We start from the raw sequence: 13,751 nt of genomic DNA, 5'->3' as shown, positions 1-13,751 counted from the left end.
GTGAACACCAGTAAACATCTACAGACTGGTTCTTCGAAGCTGTACTCTGAGACTACCAGAAAATAAAAAAGAATAAAAATTAAAATAAATATCAAAAAAGCAAACAGACCAGAACAAGTGTCTAGAGCCTGTAAGCTAACTTGAAACACGTGACCACAGACTGAAGGAGGGAGGCCCAGGCGGTGGGAGCAGGCAGGGCCACCACGGGCTTCCCTGGAGAGGGCCAACTCAAGAGCTCAGGCACCTTTTTCTCCCCATTTTATTTGCTCCCCTATTTCTTCTCCGGAGTGTACTTGGTGAATTTGTGAATTCAAGGGCAAATGCTAGGTTTTCTCTGGTTTAAACTCAATGACAAAGCCATACAGTATAAATTTTAGGCATTCTTTTCCGTCTCTACCTCACCAATCACATTACTTATGGAAAATTAGTTCATGCTAAAGGTGATTTCCAAGTATCATTTTCCATTTTTCAAGTGATATCGCTCTAATACTTGTGCCACGTGGGGCGAACGTTCAGTAATGGTTTTTCACTTCACTTCACTCGCTGGAGACAGAGGGCCGGTTCACGTCTTTCTACTAGCGTGTGCCCCATCTCGGTGTTTTACTAGGCTGTCGTTCTGTCTTGGGCTTGTGGGCCATCGCTGGGACTCAGTATCTTGCCTTGAATTGTGGCTCGTTTTGCATTCACACCATGGTCTCCCTTGTGCAGAATTTAACAGGGAAGAAAATGTGTTTTCTTTCATGTGCTTTGACTGCAAAGCCGAGGCAAAAAAAATAATAATAACTCTTATCAAGTTGGTATATCTATGTTTCTAATTTTGATGGGAAAAGCACCTCAGTCTGACTGGGATTGTCAGAGAAACAAAGATGTGCCCATAAGGAGAGGAAAGGCATTCCAGGATGGAGTAGCATGAGTGAGGGCACAGAGGCTAAGAGACTTTGCCTGGTTTGAGGGACTGCAGCCATCGCCCAGGGCAGATGACTCCTGCAGGCCGTGCTCAAAGAGTGTGGACTCTACCCTGTCCACCAGAGGGAACCCTTGAGAGAGTTTAGTCAGGGAAGTGGCTTGGTCTGAAAAGTTCTAGAAAGATCACTCTAGCTGGACCTGATGGACTTAAACAAAGGCTGCAATCAGGGAGACCAGTTCAGCTACCATTGAAACAGTCCAAGCAAGGTGGGCAAGCTGGTGCCAGCTGCAATGGAGAAGGGGCAGCAAATTACCAAGACGGAGAGAAAGAGAAGAGTTAAGAACTTCCAGATTCCTGGGTGAGGTCATGAGGAAGATAAGAAGTGAGAAGAAAAGAGAGCTGAGGGCAGAGATCTGGGCATCCAGGAAGTAAATGGAGCTTTAGGAGCTGGAGAACTAGGAGAAGGACCAAGAAGACTGGAAGCTAGAGGTGGGGCGAATTTTGAGAAAGAGTGAACTGAATGGCCAATGGCATAAAATGCATTGGGTGCTTTTTTTTTCCCTCCAAATTAAGAGATGCCTCATTAGCAATAATGATATCTTATAATCTTAAACTCTTATTTATTTGCATATGGACAAAATGATCTTTTCTATTTACTGGTTTCCTAAATGTAGCTCATTTTATATATAATTTACCTTTTTATGTCATTTGCTTTTTCCTTTCCTTTTTTTTTTTTTTTTTTTTTTTTTTGAGATAGAGTCTTGCTCTGTTGCCCTGGCTAAAGTGCATGGCGTCAAGCCTAGCTCGCAGCAACTTCAAACTCCTGGGTTCAAGCAATCCTCCCACCTCAGCTTCCCAAATAGCTGGACTACAGGCATGCACCACCATGCCCAGCTAATTTTTTCTGTTTTTAGTAGAGATGGAGTCTTGCTCTTGCTCAGGCTGGTCTCAAACTCCTGACCTCAAGCAATACTCCAGCCTCGGCCTCCCAGAGTGCTGGGATTACAGGCGAGAGCCACCGCACCTGGCCACCTTTGCCTTTTTCTTATCACAGAATCTCCTGCACTGTTTTAAGTCAGCGAATTCAGATTGGTTATAAGAAGCTTCCGTAGCGATATATTAGCTTTAATAAATGAAATTATTTTTCACCTTTGAATGTTTTATTTCCTGCAGAGTGTCCACTGGAGAGAAGCTTTGAATATCTTGAAGCTGGTAGTTTCTCGATCTGCCAGCCTCGTTCTGCCTTCCTATCAGCACAGTGACCTCTCAAAGATAGAGATACACCGAGTGTGGACGAGTGCTTCTAAGGAATTACCTGGGAAAACTCTGGACTTTCACTTTGATATTTCAGAGGTACTTAGCCATGTTAATTGTTTCTGTGAATTTTAGCACAAATTTAAAGTGACAAAGATCAAAAGTAATTACCTAGAGAAAGGGAGACTTATTTCACATTTCTATTAAATGAAGACGTCTAAGGCCTAAATTAAGTTCTGCTTTTTTAAGAATACATTGAGTGTCATATTCACTGTGGCTCTCAATTGACAGCTTTTAAAAATAGAAAGAAGCTAGCCTCTGTTATATTTAAGAAATGATTTTTTTCAAAGATGCTTAAAAATGGAATGATCGTAAACATTTTAAACCATGACCTTCACTCATCCTTCGTCTGACAATGAGCACGTCATATCGTTATATCCTCAGCCTCTCTCCCTGAATGACAGCCGGCCCAGCAAATGACTGAGATTTACAGGAACCAGAATCTGCCTTTATGGCTGCCTCCCCAAGCCACGCTGCTCTGTAAACAAGTAAAACTAAATTCTTGCCTTGGGGCATTTGAAGCAGGAAAGAAAGGGACTAGGAACCTAAGCTACAGAGTCAGGAAGAAAAGAAAGGGCAAAAGGTGGTACCCTGGTTTGTGAACAAATATTTGGAAGGCCTGGACTTAATATTCAAGTCTAAGGTATAAAATAAATTTGCTTTCGGATCTCATACCCCGTGACCATGAACCCCCCAAGCAGAAGCTGTGTTCTGTTCATCTTCATGACTGGGCATGGTACAGTGCATAGCAGATCACTAATAAGTGTTTCCAAACACTGCTGAATGAATACATTCACTAAGAAATCAACCAGATTTGCTTATATGGAACCTAACTGTGCTATTACGTAGGTTATATCAAGCTGAGTTTTTTGACATGACAGTCCTATTGACCTTTTATCACTTCAGTATTCAGGATGAGATATATTTTGCTGCCACTGTGATTCCTGCATCTGTCTTTACTATGTAAATGATACTGAGGCATCAATTCAATCTTTGTCCATATTTAACTTTTTTTTTTTTACATTGGGAGGGGGAAAAGCTTATTTTTATTCTTAGACTTGAGTTTATTCTGTTCCAAAGAGGTACGGAAAACATGTAGTCAGTTAGCTGCATGCCCCAGAGACCCAGAACTGCTCCAGAAAGATGGGCCTCAGTAGCCAGGTGCAGCATTACCAGTGAGTTCTGCCACCCCCGAGGACAGGCCCATGAGCCTGTGTCTGCAGAGGAGACCTGCTTGGGGCTAAAATTTGGGAGGTGCTGCCCACCAGCCACCACACTCCAGAGCTCTCGGGAAGTGAAATTTCTTAAGTGCTGCCCAAGTACCTGGCTCTGACCTCATTCATTTGAATAATTGAAAAGATATCAATAATTAAAACATTTTTTTAATAATTGAGAGCATATAAAGATTGATGATCAAAGGTTAGGAAGGGGGAAGGAATTTTGGTTTCTTGTTCTAACTATAAGAAATTTTTTCAAGCTTAAACAATGGAAAACTGACCGGTTTCCTGTGCATTTTGCTTCTAATCTTTCTCAGTGGTTTCTAAAGCGTATTGAAGAACAAATAGTCAGGCTTGTTTTCTGCTGCTACAGAGGGTGGGAAAGTGTTGACGATGCAAAATGACTCAGAATATTACTTGCACATCAGGAAAATGAGCCTACTTGTAACACTGAACTTCTCATCTGATTTTTAATCTAATAAGCCAGTTCTTGATTGCTTCTGGGGAGAGTGGTCCCATATACCACAGAACTATGAATGAGATAGGAGAATGTGTGCTTTTGTATTCTTTCTTCTCAAGACGCCAATCATCGGGAGGCGGTATGATGAGCTGCAGAATTCTTCTGGGCGTGATGGGAAGCCCAGGGCCATGGCTGTCACCCGGAGCACGTCCTCCACTTCTTCAGGCTCCAACTCCAATGTCCTTGTTCCTGTGAGCTGGAAAAGGCCCCAGTATTCTCAGGTATACAATCCTAGACTCGCAGCACTGGAAGGGAGTTTAGGGACCGGTTGAGCCCCACTGCCCATGTGACAGGGGATCCTTCTGTTTACTGCCCCAAGGTCGCCCATCTGGGTCTCAGCACTTCCACAGCATCCCGCGGAAACCCGTTTTCTCTCTGAACTGCTCATTACGTTGAGTTGAAGTCCGACTCTTCTTTGCTTCTACCCACTGGTTCTAGTTTTCTTAAGGCTTAGAAAACAAAATCTGATCTTTCCCATGGCAGTCCTTCAGACATGAAAGGAAATTCTGCCCCTCTCACTCTGCTGGATGAGTCCTCTCTTCTGCAAACAGCACATCCTTACTTCTCCCAACCAATTCCACCGGACTTGGACACCCAAAGGGTCGAGGGGGCTGTAAGCCCAAAGACCGCTCTGGCTGCTGTCCTCAGGGCAGGAGCTTCACTCATGGTGTCCGTGCACAGGCTGAGCCACCCAGACACGGGTGCTGCCGAATTTCTCCGTAGTTCTGTTATCACAGCCTATGGTATTTATAAAGACGGTATTCAATACTCTATGGTGATTGTGTCACAGTATTGATAACATTGGGCTTACAGTCAAGTAAGACCCCTGCATTATTCAGGGGTCTTTTGATGACATGTGACAGAAACCCACTGAAAAATTACCTTAAGTGGAAAAGGAATTTATTAACTCATCCAGCTTGGCTTCAAGCACAGTTGGATCCTCGTACACAAATGTCAGGAACTAGATTCTTAGACTTTTTCTCTCTCTTTCTCACTGTCCCCACCTTGCCCTCCCAAAGTCGTAGTCCCTGTTCCCCCACCCCTGCCCCCCACTGACTTCTTTCCCAGGCAGGCTCCTACTGTGGGAGGCACCTGGGACCTCTGGCAGCCCCAGATTTATGTGGTCTTTCACTCTGGCAATTTCAGAAGGACAGAGGTCTTCCCTCTTTTGACATGCATAGCAATTCTATAAAAGGAGTTTTTCAGGGCATGTGAGGGAGGCAGAGCCCCACTCAGTGGGAGAGGAGCCTTTCCCAAGATGAGAAGAGGGACGGCAACACCAAAGGCAAGGTGGGTGCTGGGCAGGAAGACACTTTGTTTGCTCGCCCAGCGGGACCCACCTTCACTCTCAAAGGTTAGGGGGAAGGAACATACAGCCCAGTGCCTGCCGGGACACAGCAGGTTCTCGGAGAGTGTTCCTTTGAGATGTTGGGAAAGAGAAGACAAACGTACAGCCCAATTCCACAGTCCTCTACAGTTGTTCCTTCCCAGAATTGTAAAATGACCACTAAGACTTAGGGAAATATTACTGGTTGAGCAAATCTCCTGCCATCCTTCAAGGCCCTCCTGTCTCTGACTTTGAATAGACACCGTCTTTCCTGTCCCTTCTATAATTTGGAAAGAGGATGCGGTGAACCAAGTTCCATTAAGAATGAAAATCTAAGAGTGATATTGGCTCCTAGCAGTTTCCATGTAACAAATCAGATTAAAGGGGAGAAAAATCATTTTAAAGAGATTAGGGAGGTTGCTTTAAGAGCAGTTCTGAACTACATTAACAAATTTTGGGCTCTGGTTACTCTTTATTTTCATTCTCAACTCACACATCATTCTGAGAGCTAGTTTGTCTGTCATTGTAAAAATGTGATGGTTTATAGAAGAATTGCCATGCTTAAAGGGGCTCGAAAAGACGGTTTATGAAGAAAAATGAAAGGAATTGAATCTTTTTAACTTTAGGAAGAATAAATTGACAAATATTTAATATGGCTTATAAATAATTGAATTATTTCATTCTGCAGAAAGTAAAATTATTCTCCCATTTGAGGAAAATAGACTTGTGCTATAACATAATTTAATTTAGGTATAAGGAAAGGCTCGCTAATACCGAAAGTTGTACCGTACAAGAAAAGGTTATCCAAAGGAGTGATGCATATCCACTGTCTTCTTACCTACACACATTCTTTGGGATAACTTAGAATAGCACTAGCCACTGGAAACATAATGTGACCTCATTTTAAATTTTCTAATAGTCTCCTTTTAAAAAATGTAAAAAAGAAACAGGCAAAATTAATTTTAATAACATATTTTACTTAACCAAATATAGCTAAACTGTTATTTCAACATGTTACCAATATTTTACAATTATTAATGAGATACTTTACATTCTTCTTTCATACCAAGTCTTTGTGTATTTTACATCTCAACTCTTGCCACATTTCAAGTGCCCTTGCCTTGTGTGGCTAGTGGCTATAATATTAGAGCACATTTGCTCACAGGACCCCATCATGGAAACCTGTCTTGTGTTTCTTTTCCAGAAGAGGACGAAAGAGAAGTTGGTGCACGTCCTTTCTCTGTGTGGCCAAGAAGTAGGATTAAGCAAAAATCCATCAGTAAGTTCTATCGTGTATCACGGTTGTTTTGGTATCATCTCTCTTTTGCGTTTGGTCTGTTTTTGCCTTTGGTCATATACTGTAGAGGATTCAACTGTGAATAGTGAGTATGATGTACACCATCTTGATTAAACCCCTCCTGGGTTGGTTCTTCTCACACTATAATTTTTAATCTCATTGAGTTCAGAAACCATGAAAGATTTTGTTGGCTGTTTGCTCCAGTTTGTCTGTGAATACTCAGTTATTTTCATTTTTTAAATTTCTTGGATTTTTTTTTTAATAAATATACCTAGACTTCCTTATGACATATAAGCTAATCTGTACTGACAGCAATGTATGACATATATGCTCATTCCTTTGGATGTAATTTTACTCTCTGTACACACACTTCTTACTGTGATGTCATCCTTTCATTCACATACAATAAAGATGAAAATGATATATTATGCTTTTTCTCATATAAACTTCCACTGATATTATAGTAAAAAAAGTGCCATTGGAATTTTGAATGAATGAATGATTGAAGTATTATAAGTAAGCTTCTGAATCTTTTATAAAATTTAGAAAATTTCAAATTGTGTGAGTGAGCATATTGCAGCAATAACAATAAAAATGTCAGGGGCTGGTTTCACCAAGTGTTTTTATTTCATCTATATCACAGGAGCTTTATTCTTTACAAAAAAGAAATAGCAAAATAAAGTAAGAATTAGCAAACAGATTTCTCTGTGGAGCTATTTAAGAAATTTCAAAGTGTATCTACTAACATAGCTCATGAGCAGTGAAATCTTAGAGGCTCATAAATACTTGCTCAAGTGCAAACTGATATCATCTGGAAAAGTACCCCAGCCAGCCATCAGCTAAGCTGGGCCTCCATTTAAGTCTCCTTTTGAGTGTTATTGATCAGTGAGATTGTTGCTGCTCTTGTGACATTATTTAGGGCAGAGGGGACAGGGCAGACAGAGCCACCTAGCCCACAACAGAAAGAAATGAGAGTGTTTTGCCTCTGCCCTGCAGCACAGCCAGCGAGGCCTACTCTTTGTTGCCACTGTGGTTGGCACTTTCCCTTTCAGATCCATACTGTCTGTCCCTGTGCTGAGGCCTTTCCAGCGAGAGATAATTGACCTGTAGTACATTACCAATGAGAGAGCAGCACTAACTAGGCACGAGAGCCTTCAGCTGAGGAAATCAGAACTCTTATCTCATCTTTCACAGACTAGCTGACTGGACCTTGAGGCTGTTTATCTCACATGCCCATTTGCAAGCTCTGTGCAAAACTATGTCATGTAGCATTTTCTGAGAATACAGTACACATGATACGGCTATTCGTAAACACTAGAGAAACAAAGTACATTTGCAATACATTCACTCTTTCCTTTTGAAAGATATTTGTTGTATTTAAACTCTTATAAAATGGTTTGCCTACTTTTCAAGGAAGACTAAGACATTATAATGGTTATAATAAAGTATACTGTTAATTTTATTTAATATCAATCTATGTTCAGTAGAGGCTGGTTAGCAAAACATTTAGGTTACTTGCAGTTTATTATTTCTACAAAGTTCTAGTAAAATGGCTTGGTGAAAAGAACCTAAACATAGATGTTAATTTTAAAACATTAACATACTAGAGATTCTTAAAGTAAAAAAAAATGTTTTGTTTAAATCAACAGGACAGGAATTTAAGTATAAATTATGGGCATGGCTGCTCACCTACTCTTCTATGAACAAGTACTGCAGTTTTTGGCTTCTGTTTCTTCCTGGTTTATCTCTATAAGGGTTAAATCTTTTGCTCCCATAGTTCATTCATTCTACAACAACATATTTTGGTATCAGTAGTTTTTAAAATATTATTTATATGTATTTGATATGTGTGTGTATGAGAATGTGTATAACTTCTAACCTCCATCAGTTCAGAAACAGTGGAACACCTTCTTGGCTGTTGCCATTTGTCTGTGAACACATGATCAGTTGTTTTGCACACACACACACACACACACACACATACACACACATAGGGAGTATCTAGTCTTCATTAAGAGGCAGCAGTTTGACTCTTGAACATTTTCCTGGTGCTTGAACTTGCGTCTTTGCAATGAGTTTAATGAAGGCACCTGTCCAACATAAATAATAAAAGAACATTCTAAAAATACCCACTTAAGGAATTAGGTGTGTACTGGAAATACAGTCCATGAAGAGCCAATTACAGTTTTTCGGAGCACAAACAACCAAAGGGAGAACAGTCTCTCAGTAGAGGACTCTTTTGATTCGTAGGTGATTTTCTCATCCTGTGGGGATTTGGATATGCTCGAGCACCAGACGAGCTTGGTGTCTTCTGAGGACGGCGCCCGAGAACAGGAGAACATGGACGACACGAACAGTGAACAGCAGTTTAGAGTCTTTAGAGACTTCGACTTCCTGGATGTGGAGCTGGAGGATGGAGAGGTACGGTATATTCTCTGTAAAAATAATTCCTTCGACCTTTGCCTCAACTAATAAAACAGTTGCTTTTTACCTGCTAAATAATGAGTTTTTGTAACAAAGTCTTTAATTGGAAAGCTGTAACCTTTATTTTGAATCAGCTTATTCAAAGTACAGCAGCTTAACTTTGGCAAAAGTTACCACACCCTTCCTGTCTGAGCACACAGCAAAACCTGCCAAGTTATTTCTAAATGGCAAAGACCTGAGTTTTAATGACCACACAAAGACTCTGTGTGTGTGTGTGTGTGTGTGTGTGTGTGTGTGTGTGTGTAGTCCAAAGGAGAACTTTAAAAAAAATCACAAAAACATTTCAATTCTGAGCCTGTTCACTGGTACCTAGGTAAAATATGCTAAGCATTTAATTGTTTCAAACATGAAGCTGCTGTAATTCCATTACTTCAAAGCTTACCTGCTACAACATGAGACCAGAGCCTGAGGGAGCCAACATTTTTGTGCTGTGTTTGATGAAATCATTAGAACTTGAAACAAAATACAGTGCATAGGAGAGAGCTTTTTGCTCGGCGTAGCTTGGTGGCTAGTGTTCCAGACACCTGGAGCAGCTGAATTCAAGTCTCAACGGGCAAATGCATCTGCATTTGCTTCGAATGATAATTATGGTAATGATACGCTTTCAGCTATGAATCAAGTTTTTGAAAACAGGGATTGGAAGGAGGAGCATCACCTTGTCAGTCATCTTCATTCCAATACCTCTGGGGCATGTCCTGGCTGAGAGAGAGTCTTGCCTTGTGGGATGAAAACTCAATTCACTTAAGTGAGACTGGCTCAGGTAAAGATGCCCAGAACGGGGCCTGAGCCCATGGTTTTGCTCAGCTCTTGTCTGACGGCACAATATATCCCCAAAGGGATTGCTGCTAGTCCTATCATTAAAATGGAGGCCTAGATTCAAAGTTTATTATGTCCCGTGGTGGATATGCACCTCCTTACCTAACTCCAAACTTGGGGGAAAATGATGCTTCAGGTAGCTTTTTCCCTAAAAGGACGTCAGTGCTGACCAACCCGCGTACGTCTAGTTGAGGCCAAAGAGCTCTTCACTTTCATCCTCCCTTTGCCCACTGACAACCCTGCATCTGTGCCAGCAGGAGAGAGTCATGTCCTCAGAGTAAGAATGTGTTCTTCGCTGATTCTTTCCCTGGAAAAAAAATTTAGCAGACCCAGGCATTAAGGAGTATAAAGGCACTGACTATAAAGCATCCTTAAAGTAAGCGCCAGCTTAATTTTCACCTTGAGTTGTTCTAGACCCAATAAAAAGTACTGCAGAGTTTTCTGTTACCCACCATTAGTGACAGAGAAAGCATTCACTCAATGCAGTAAGGATTGTTTTCAAAGTCTAAAGCAAAAGACAACTGTTTTGAATACTTTCAAAATCTCTCTGAGCCAGAGCTCAGAGTTCAGCTAATGTCAAAAGATTTGCTCCCTGATCTGGCTACTGAGCTAATGTTTACTTTTCGCTTAGAATTCAAGCTTGGGCACCCTCTTCACTCTGGAAGCTAAACTCAGGAGGGGAAAACTGATGAAGCAATAGAGGCATCATTTTCCTACCTCAGCCCCAGAAAAATGTTTTGTGAAGTGACCTAGCAGGAATGATGGAAAGCAGAGGAATCAGATACAATTTCAGAACAACTAACAAATTTAATTTCTATCAAAATAAGGAAAAAAATCTGACATGCTCATCACTTAGAAATTAATATTATACCAATGTTTTTCAGGGACAAGAAATAGTGAATAATAGATCTTCCTTCTCTCTATGTCCTAGCCAACAACTAAAAAATCACAGTGGTTGATTATTTTTATCTTCTATGATTAAGATTTTATAAGAAATTCAAAGGGGTGAGAATGTATATTTTATCCAAATAAACCAGTGAGAATGTTTTGCTACTTCTCAATAAAATCATAATAAAGGATTCTAACGTGCTTACAGAGTAGAAGAATAAAAATGCTTGGACTTGAGAATCCAGCAGCTCCAAGTCTGAATTTCAGCTCTGCCACTGACTTAGCTGTCTGAATGCAATTCCTCTTGGTTTCTGCTTCTTTGTCTATTAAATGGGTATAATAATACAGGTTGAGCATCGTTAATCTACAGTTAATATCCAAAATCCAAAACTTTTTGAGCACCATCATGACATCACAAGTAGAAAATTCCACATCTGACCTCATGTGACGGGTCACAGTCAAAACACAGTCAAGACTTGGTTTCGTACACAAAGTTATTTAAAATATTGTATAAATTTACCTTCAGGCTATGTATATAAAGTGTATATGAAAAATAAATGAATTTTGTGTTTAAACTTGGGTTCCATCCCCAAGATATCTCACTATCTATATGTATATATTCCAAAGTCTGGAAAATATCCAAAATCCAAAAGCTCTTCTGCTCCCAAGCATTCTGAATAAAGGATACTCAGCTGGTACCTGCCTGTAGAGTTGACGTGAGGATTAAATAAGATAACCTATGTATACTTTCTAGTATAGTGTCAGGCACATAGCTGGCATTCTAAATGTTAGCCCTCTTTTACTATCTTTGGTGAATAATTTTAGTAGATCCTCATCTGAGAAAGTTAAGCGTATTTGGTTTCTAGATCAAAATAGTTATCAAAAAAGAAAGACAAGTTGTTTTTGCATGTCCATTCTTTTTTATTAAATAGTCTTAGAATTTATTAAATAATATCTGTAAGGGTTTGCCTTTGAACTTCTCAGAATCTTTAAAAGGTGTTGTATTGGCCAGGCACAGCAGCTCACACCTGTAATCCTAGCACCCTGGGAGGCCAAGGTGGATCAGGAGGTCAGGAGTTCAAGACCAGCCTGAACAAGAGCAAAACCCCTATCTCTACAGAAAATGAAAACATTACCCAGGCGTGGTGGCACACACCTGTAGTCCAACTACTCAGGAAGCTGAGGCAGGAGGATTAGTTGAGCCCAGGAGTTTGAGGTTGCAATGAGCTATGATGATGCCACTGCACTCTAGCTAGAGAAACAGAGTGAGACACTGTCTCAAAAAAGGTGTTGTATCTTTGCTATTAATTGCACATCAGCAGTAAATAGGTCATGATTCACAACACTTTTAGCTTTGTGAGCAGGATCAGGTGATGCCACCTTTTTTCCAGTTGATGACCCTCATTCATTTTCCCACGACATTTAACAATTTTCTCACAAATACATCTTTAGGCATTCCAAAAAAAAAAGTGTTGAGGAGACCAAAGTTGTCACTGAAGTGGAAAACTATTTCCAAAATTGTATTTATGATTTGTTACCCCAGCTACATCATCTACCACTAAGAGATTTGGCATTTCTAATATATAATACTGACTTTAGTGATTAGTGTATGTTTGCCTTTGTATTTAAGTTGCATCTGCTGAAATATATATTGTTGGCACTTAGTTGCTGTTGTGTTAAAACTAAGACAAATGCACTCGAGTATCTTTAATATAATCATTTTAAAAAGACCTTTTATTTGTTTTTCTGTCCATTCAATCTGCTACCCAGGAACTTCAGGTAAGATGATGCTATTTTTAATTCAGATATGCCAGTAGATGTGTTGCATCGTTGCAGAATTATAACAACGTAATTGCTTTCCTCCCTTCCAGTATATGTATGCTTATTTGCGTGCATATTTCCATTTAGGTGTGTGTGATATAAGAGGTATTTTTCTTGGCTGCTCTAGTATGGAAATGTTTTCTAAAATATAAGCATAATATTTTTTAAAAACTTTACATGCCTAGTTCAGGAAGTTGCATGATTGTATCTCTTGAGAGAAAATGAGTTTCAAGTATGATCTATGGAAATCTTACAATTTCTGACTAGACAGTTGCACAACTGGATGGGTTTTGATGTTAAATTCTTTTATTAAAGGTGAAATCAACAATCCACATCTAATTATATACCATATATACTGCCATAAATTCTTTTGTTTTCCAGAAATTAGAAGTTATCTCTATAGGGTGATTATATACATTTTCATCCAAACCAGGGCCCCTCTGCAAGTAAAAGGAGGTGCTAATAATTACAAGGCATTAACCAGTACCCTCCTGGGCACACTGACCTATGATCATGCCATATCTATGTGTGTCAGACTTACTCTAAGTATTAATAGCTACATTTCGGAGAACATATATTGACTACAGTGCACCCAAGTTCCTTCAACAATTCTCATATGACAGAGCTCCAGTATGAAAAAAAAAATGTTTCAAAGAATATTATTTCCAACATTTCTAGAATGTTCAATCATGAATACTTTCCCATCTCAGTATAAATCCTGAGTGGTTTATAAGTTTTATAACTGACATACACAGATTGTCCATCAGGAATAGTTAGCCATCCTCTGCATTTTCTCACACATAGAAAATCTGGCGTAGTCAATAAAACACAGTTTTGACTGTTAGCTTTGTATATTACATAAAATACAAATCTGATGTTTGAGGGAGAGGGAGGATGGAAATTGGCTCTCCTATTAGGGCTATTCCTGTACCATGCTGAGAAAGCCTGGTTGACATTCAATCACCGTGGGCTTTAACTGGGGCCAGATGACAATCTCAACCCCTCAGCCACCACCAGGGACATCACTTCAACACCTTTGCCTCTGGTGGAAATATCACATCCTCTAGAGTGACAGCCAGATCTTATTCCTGCAAGAATAGCTTTCCCTGCCTCCCTATTCTCATGCCTGATTTATTCAGGTCTTCACTAGAGCTGCCACC

At 40.0% G+C, this 13,751-nt stretch overlaps 1 protein-coding gene across 1 annotated transcript in view; it reads left to right on the top strand.

Moving 5' to 3' along the window:
• Positions 1-13,751, top strand: part of FRY (FRY microtubule binding protein) — a 231,492-nt gene that overhangs the window by 185,654 nt on the left and 32,087 nt on the right. Inside the window, exons 48-51 of the mRNA XM_045566954.1 lie at positions 2,081-2,260; positions 4,018-4,179; positions 6,490-6,564; positions 8,833-9,003. Of these exons, the coding sequence (XP_045422910.1) occupies positions 2,081-2,260; positions 4,018-4,179; positions 6,490-6,564; positions 8,833-9,003 (588 nt within the window). The remainder of the gene's footprint in view (positions 1-2,080; positions 2,261-4,017; positions 4,180-6,489; positions 6,565-8,832; positions 9,004-13,751) is intronic.

Source organism: Lemur catta, chromosome 13 (assembly GCF_020740605.2).
Source record: "Lemur catta isolate mLemCat1 chromosome 13, mLemCat1.pri, whole genome shotgun sequence".
Classification (NCBI taxonomy): domain Eukaryota; kingdom Metazoa; phylum Chordata; class Mammalia; order Primates; family Lemuridae; genus Lemur; species Lemur catta.
The sequence above is the reverse complement of the archived record's forward strand: the minus strand, read 5'-3'. Positions and strand labels throughout refer to the sequence as shown.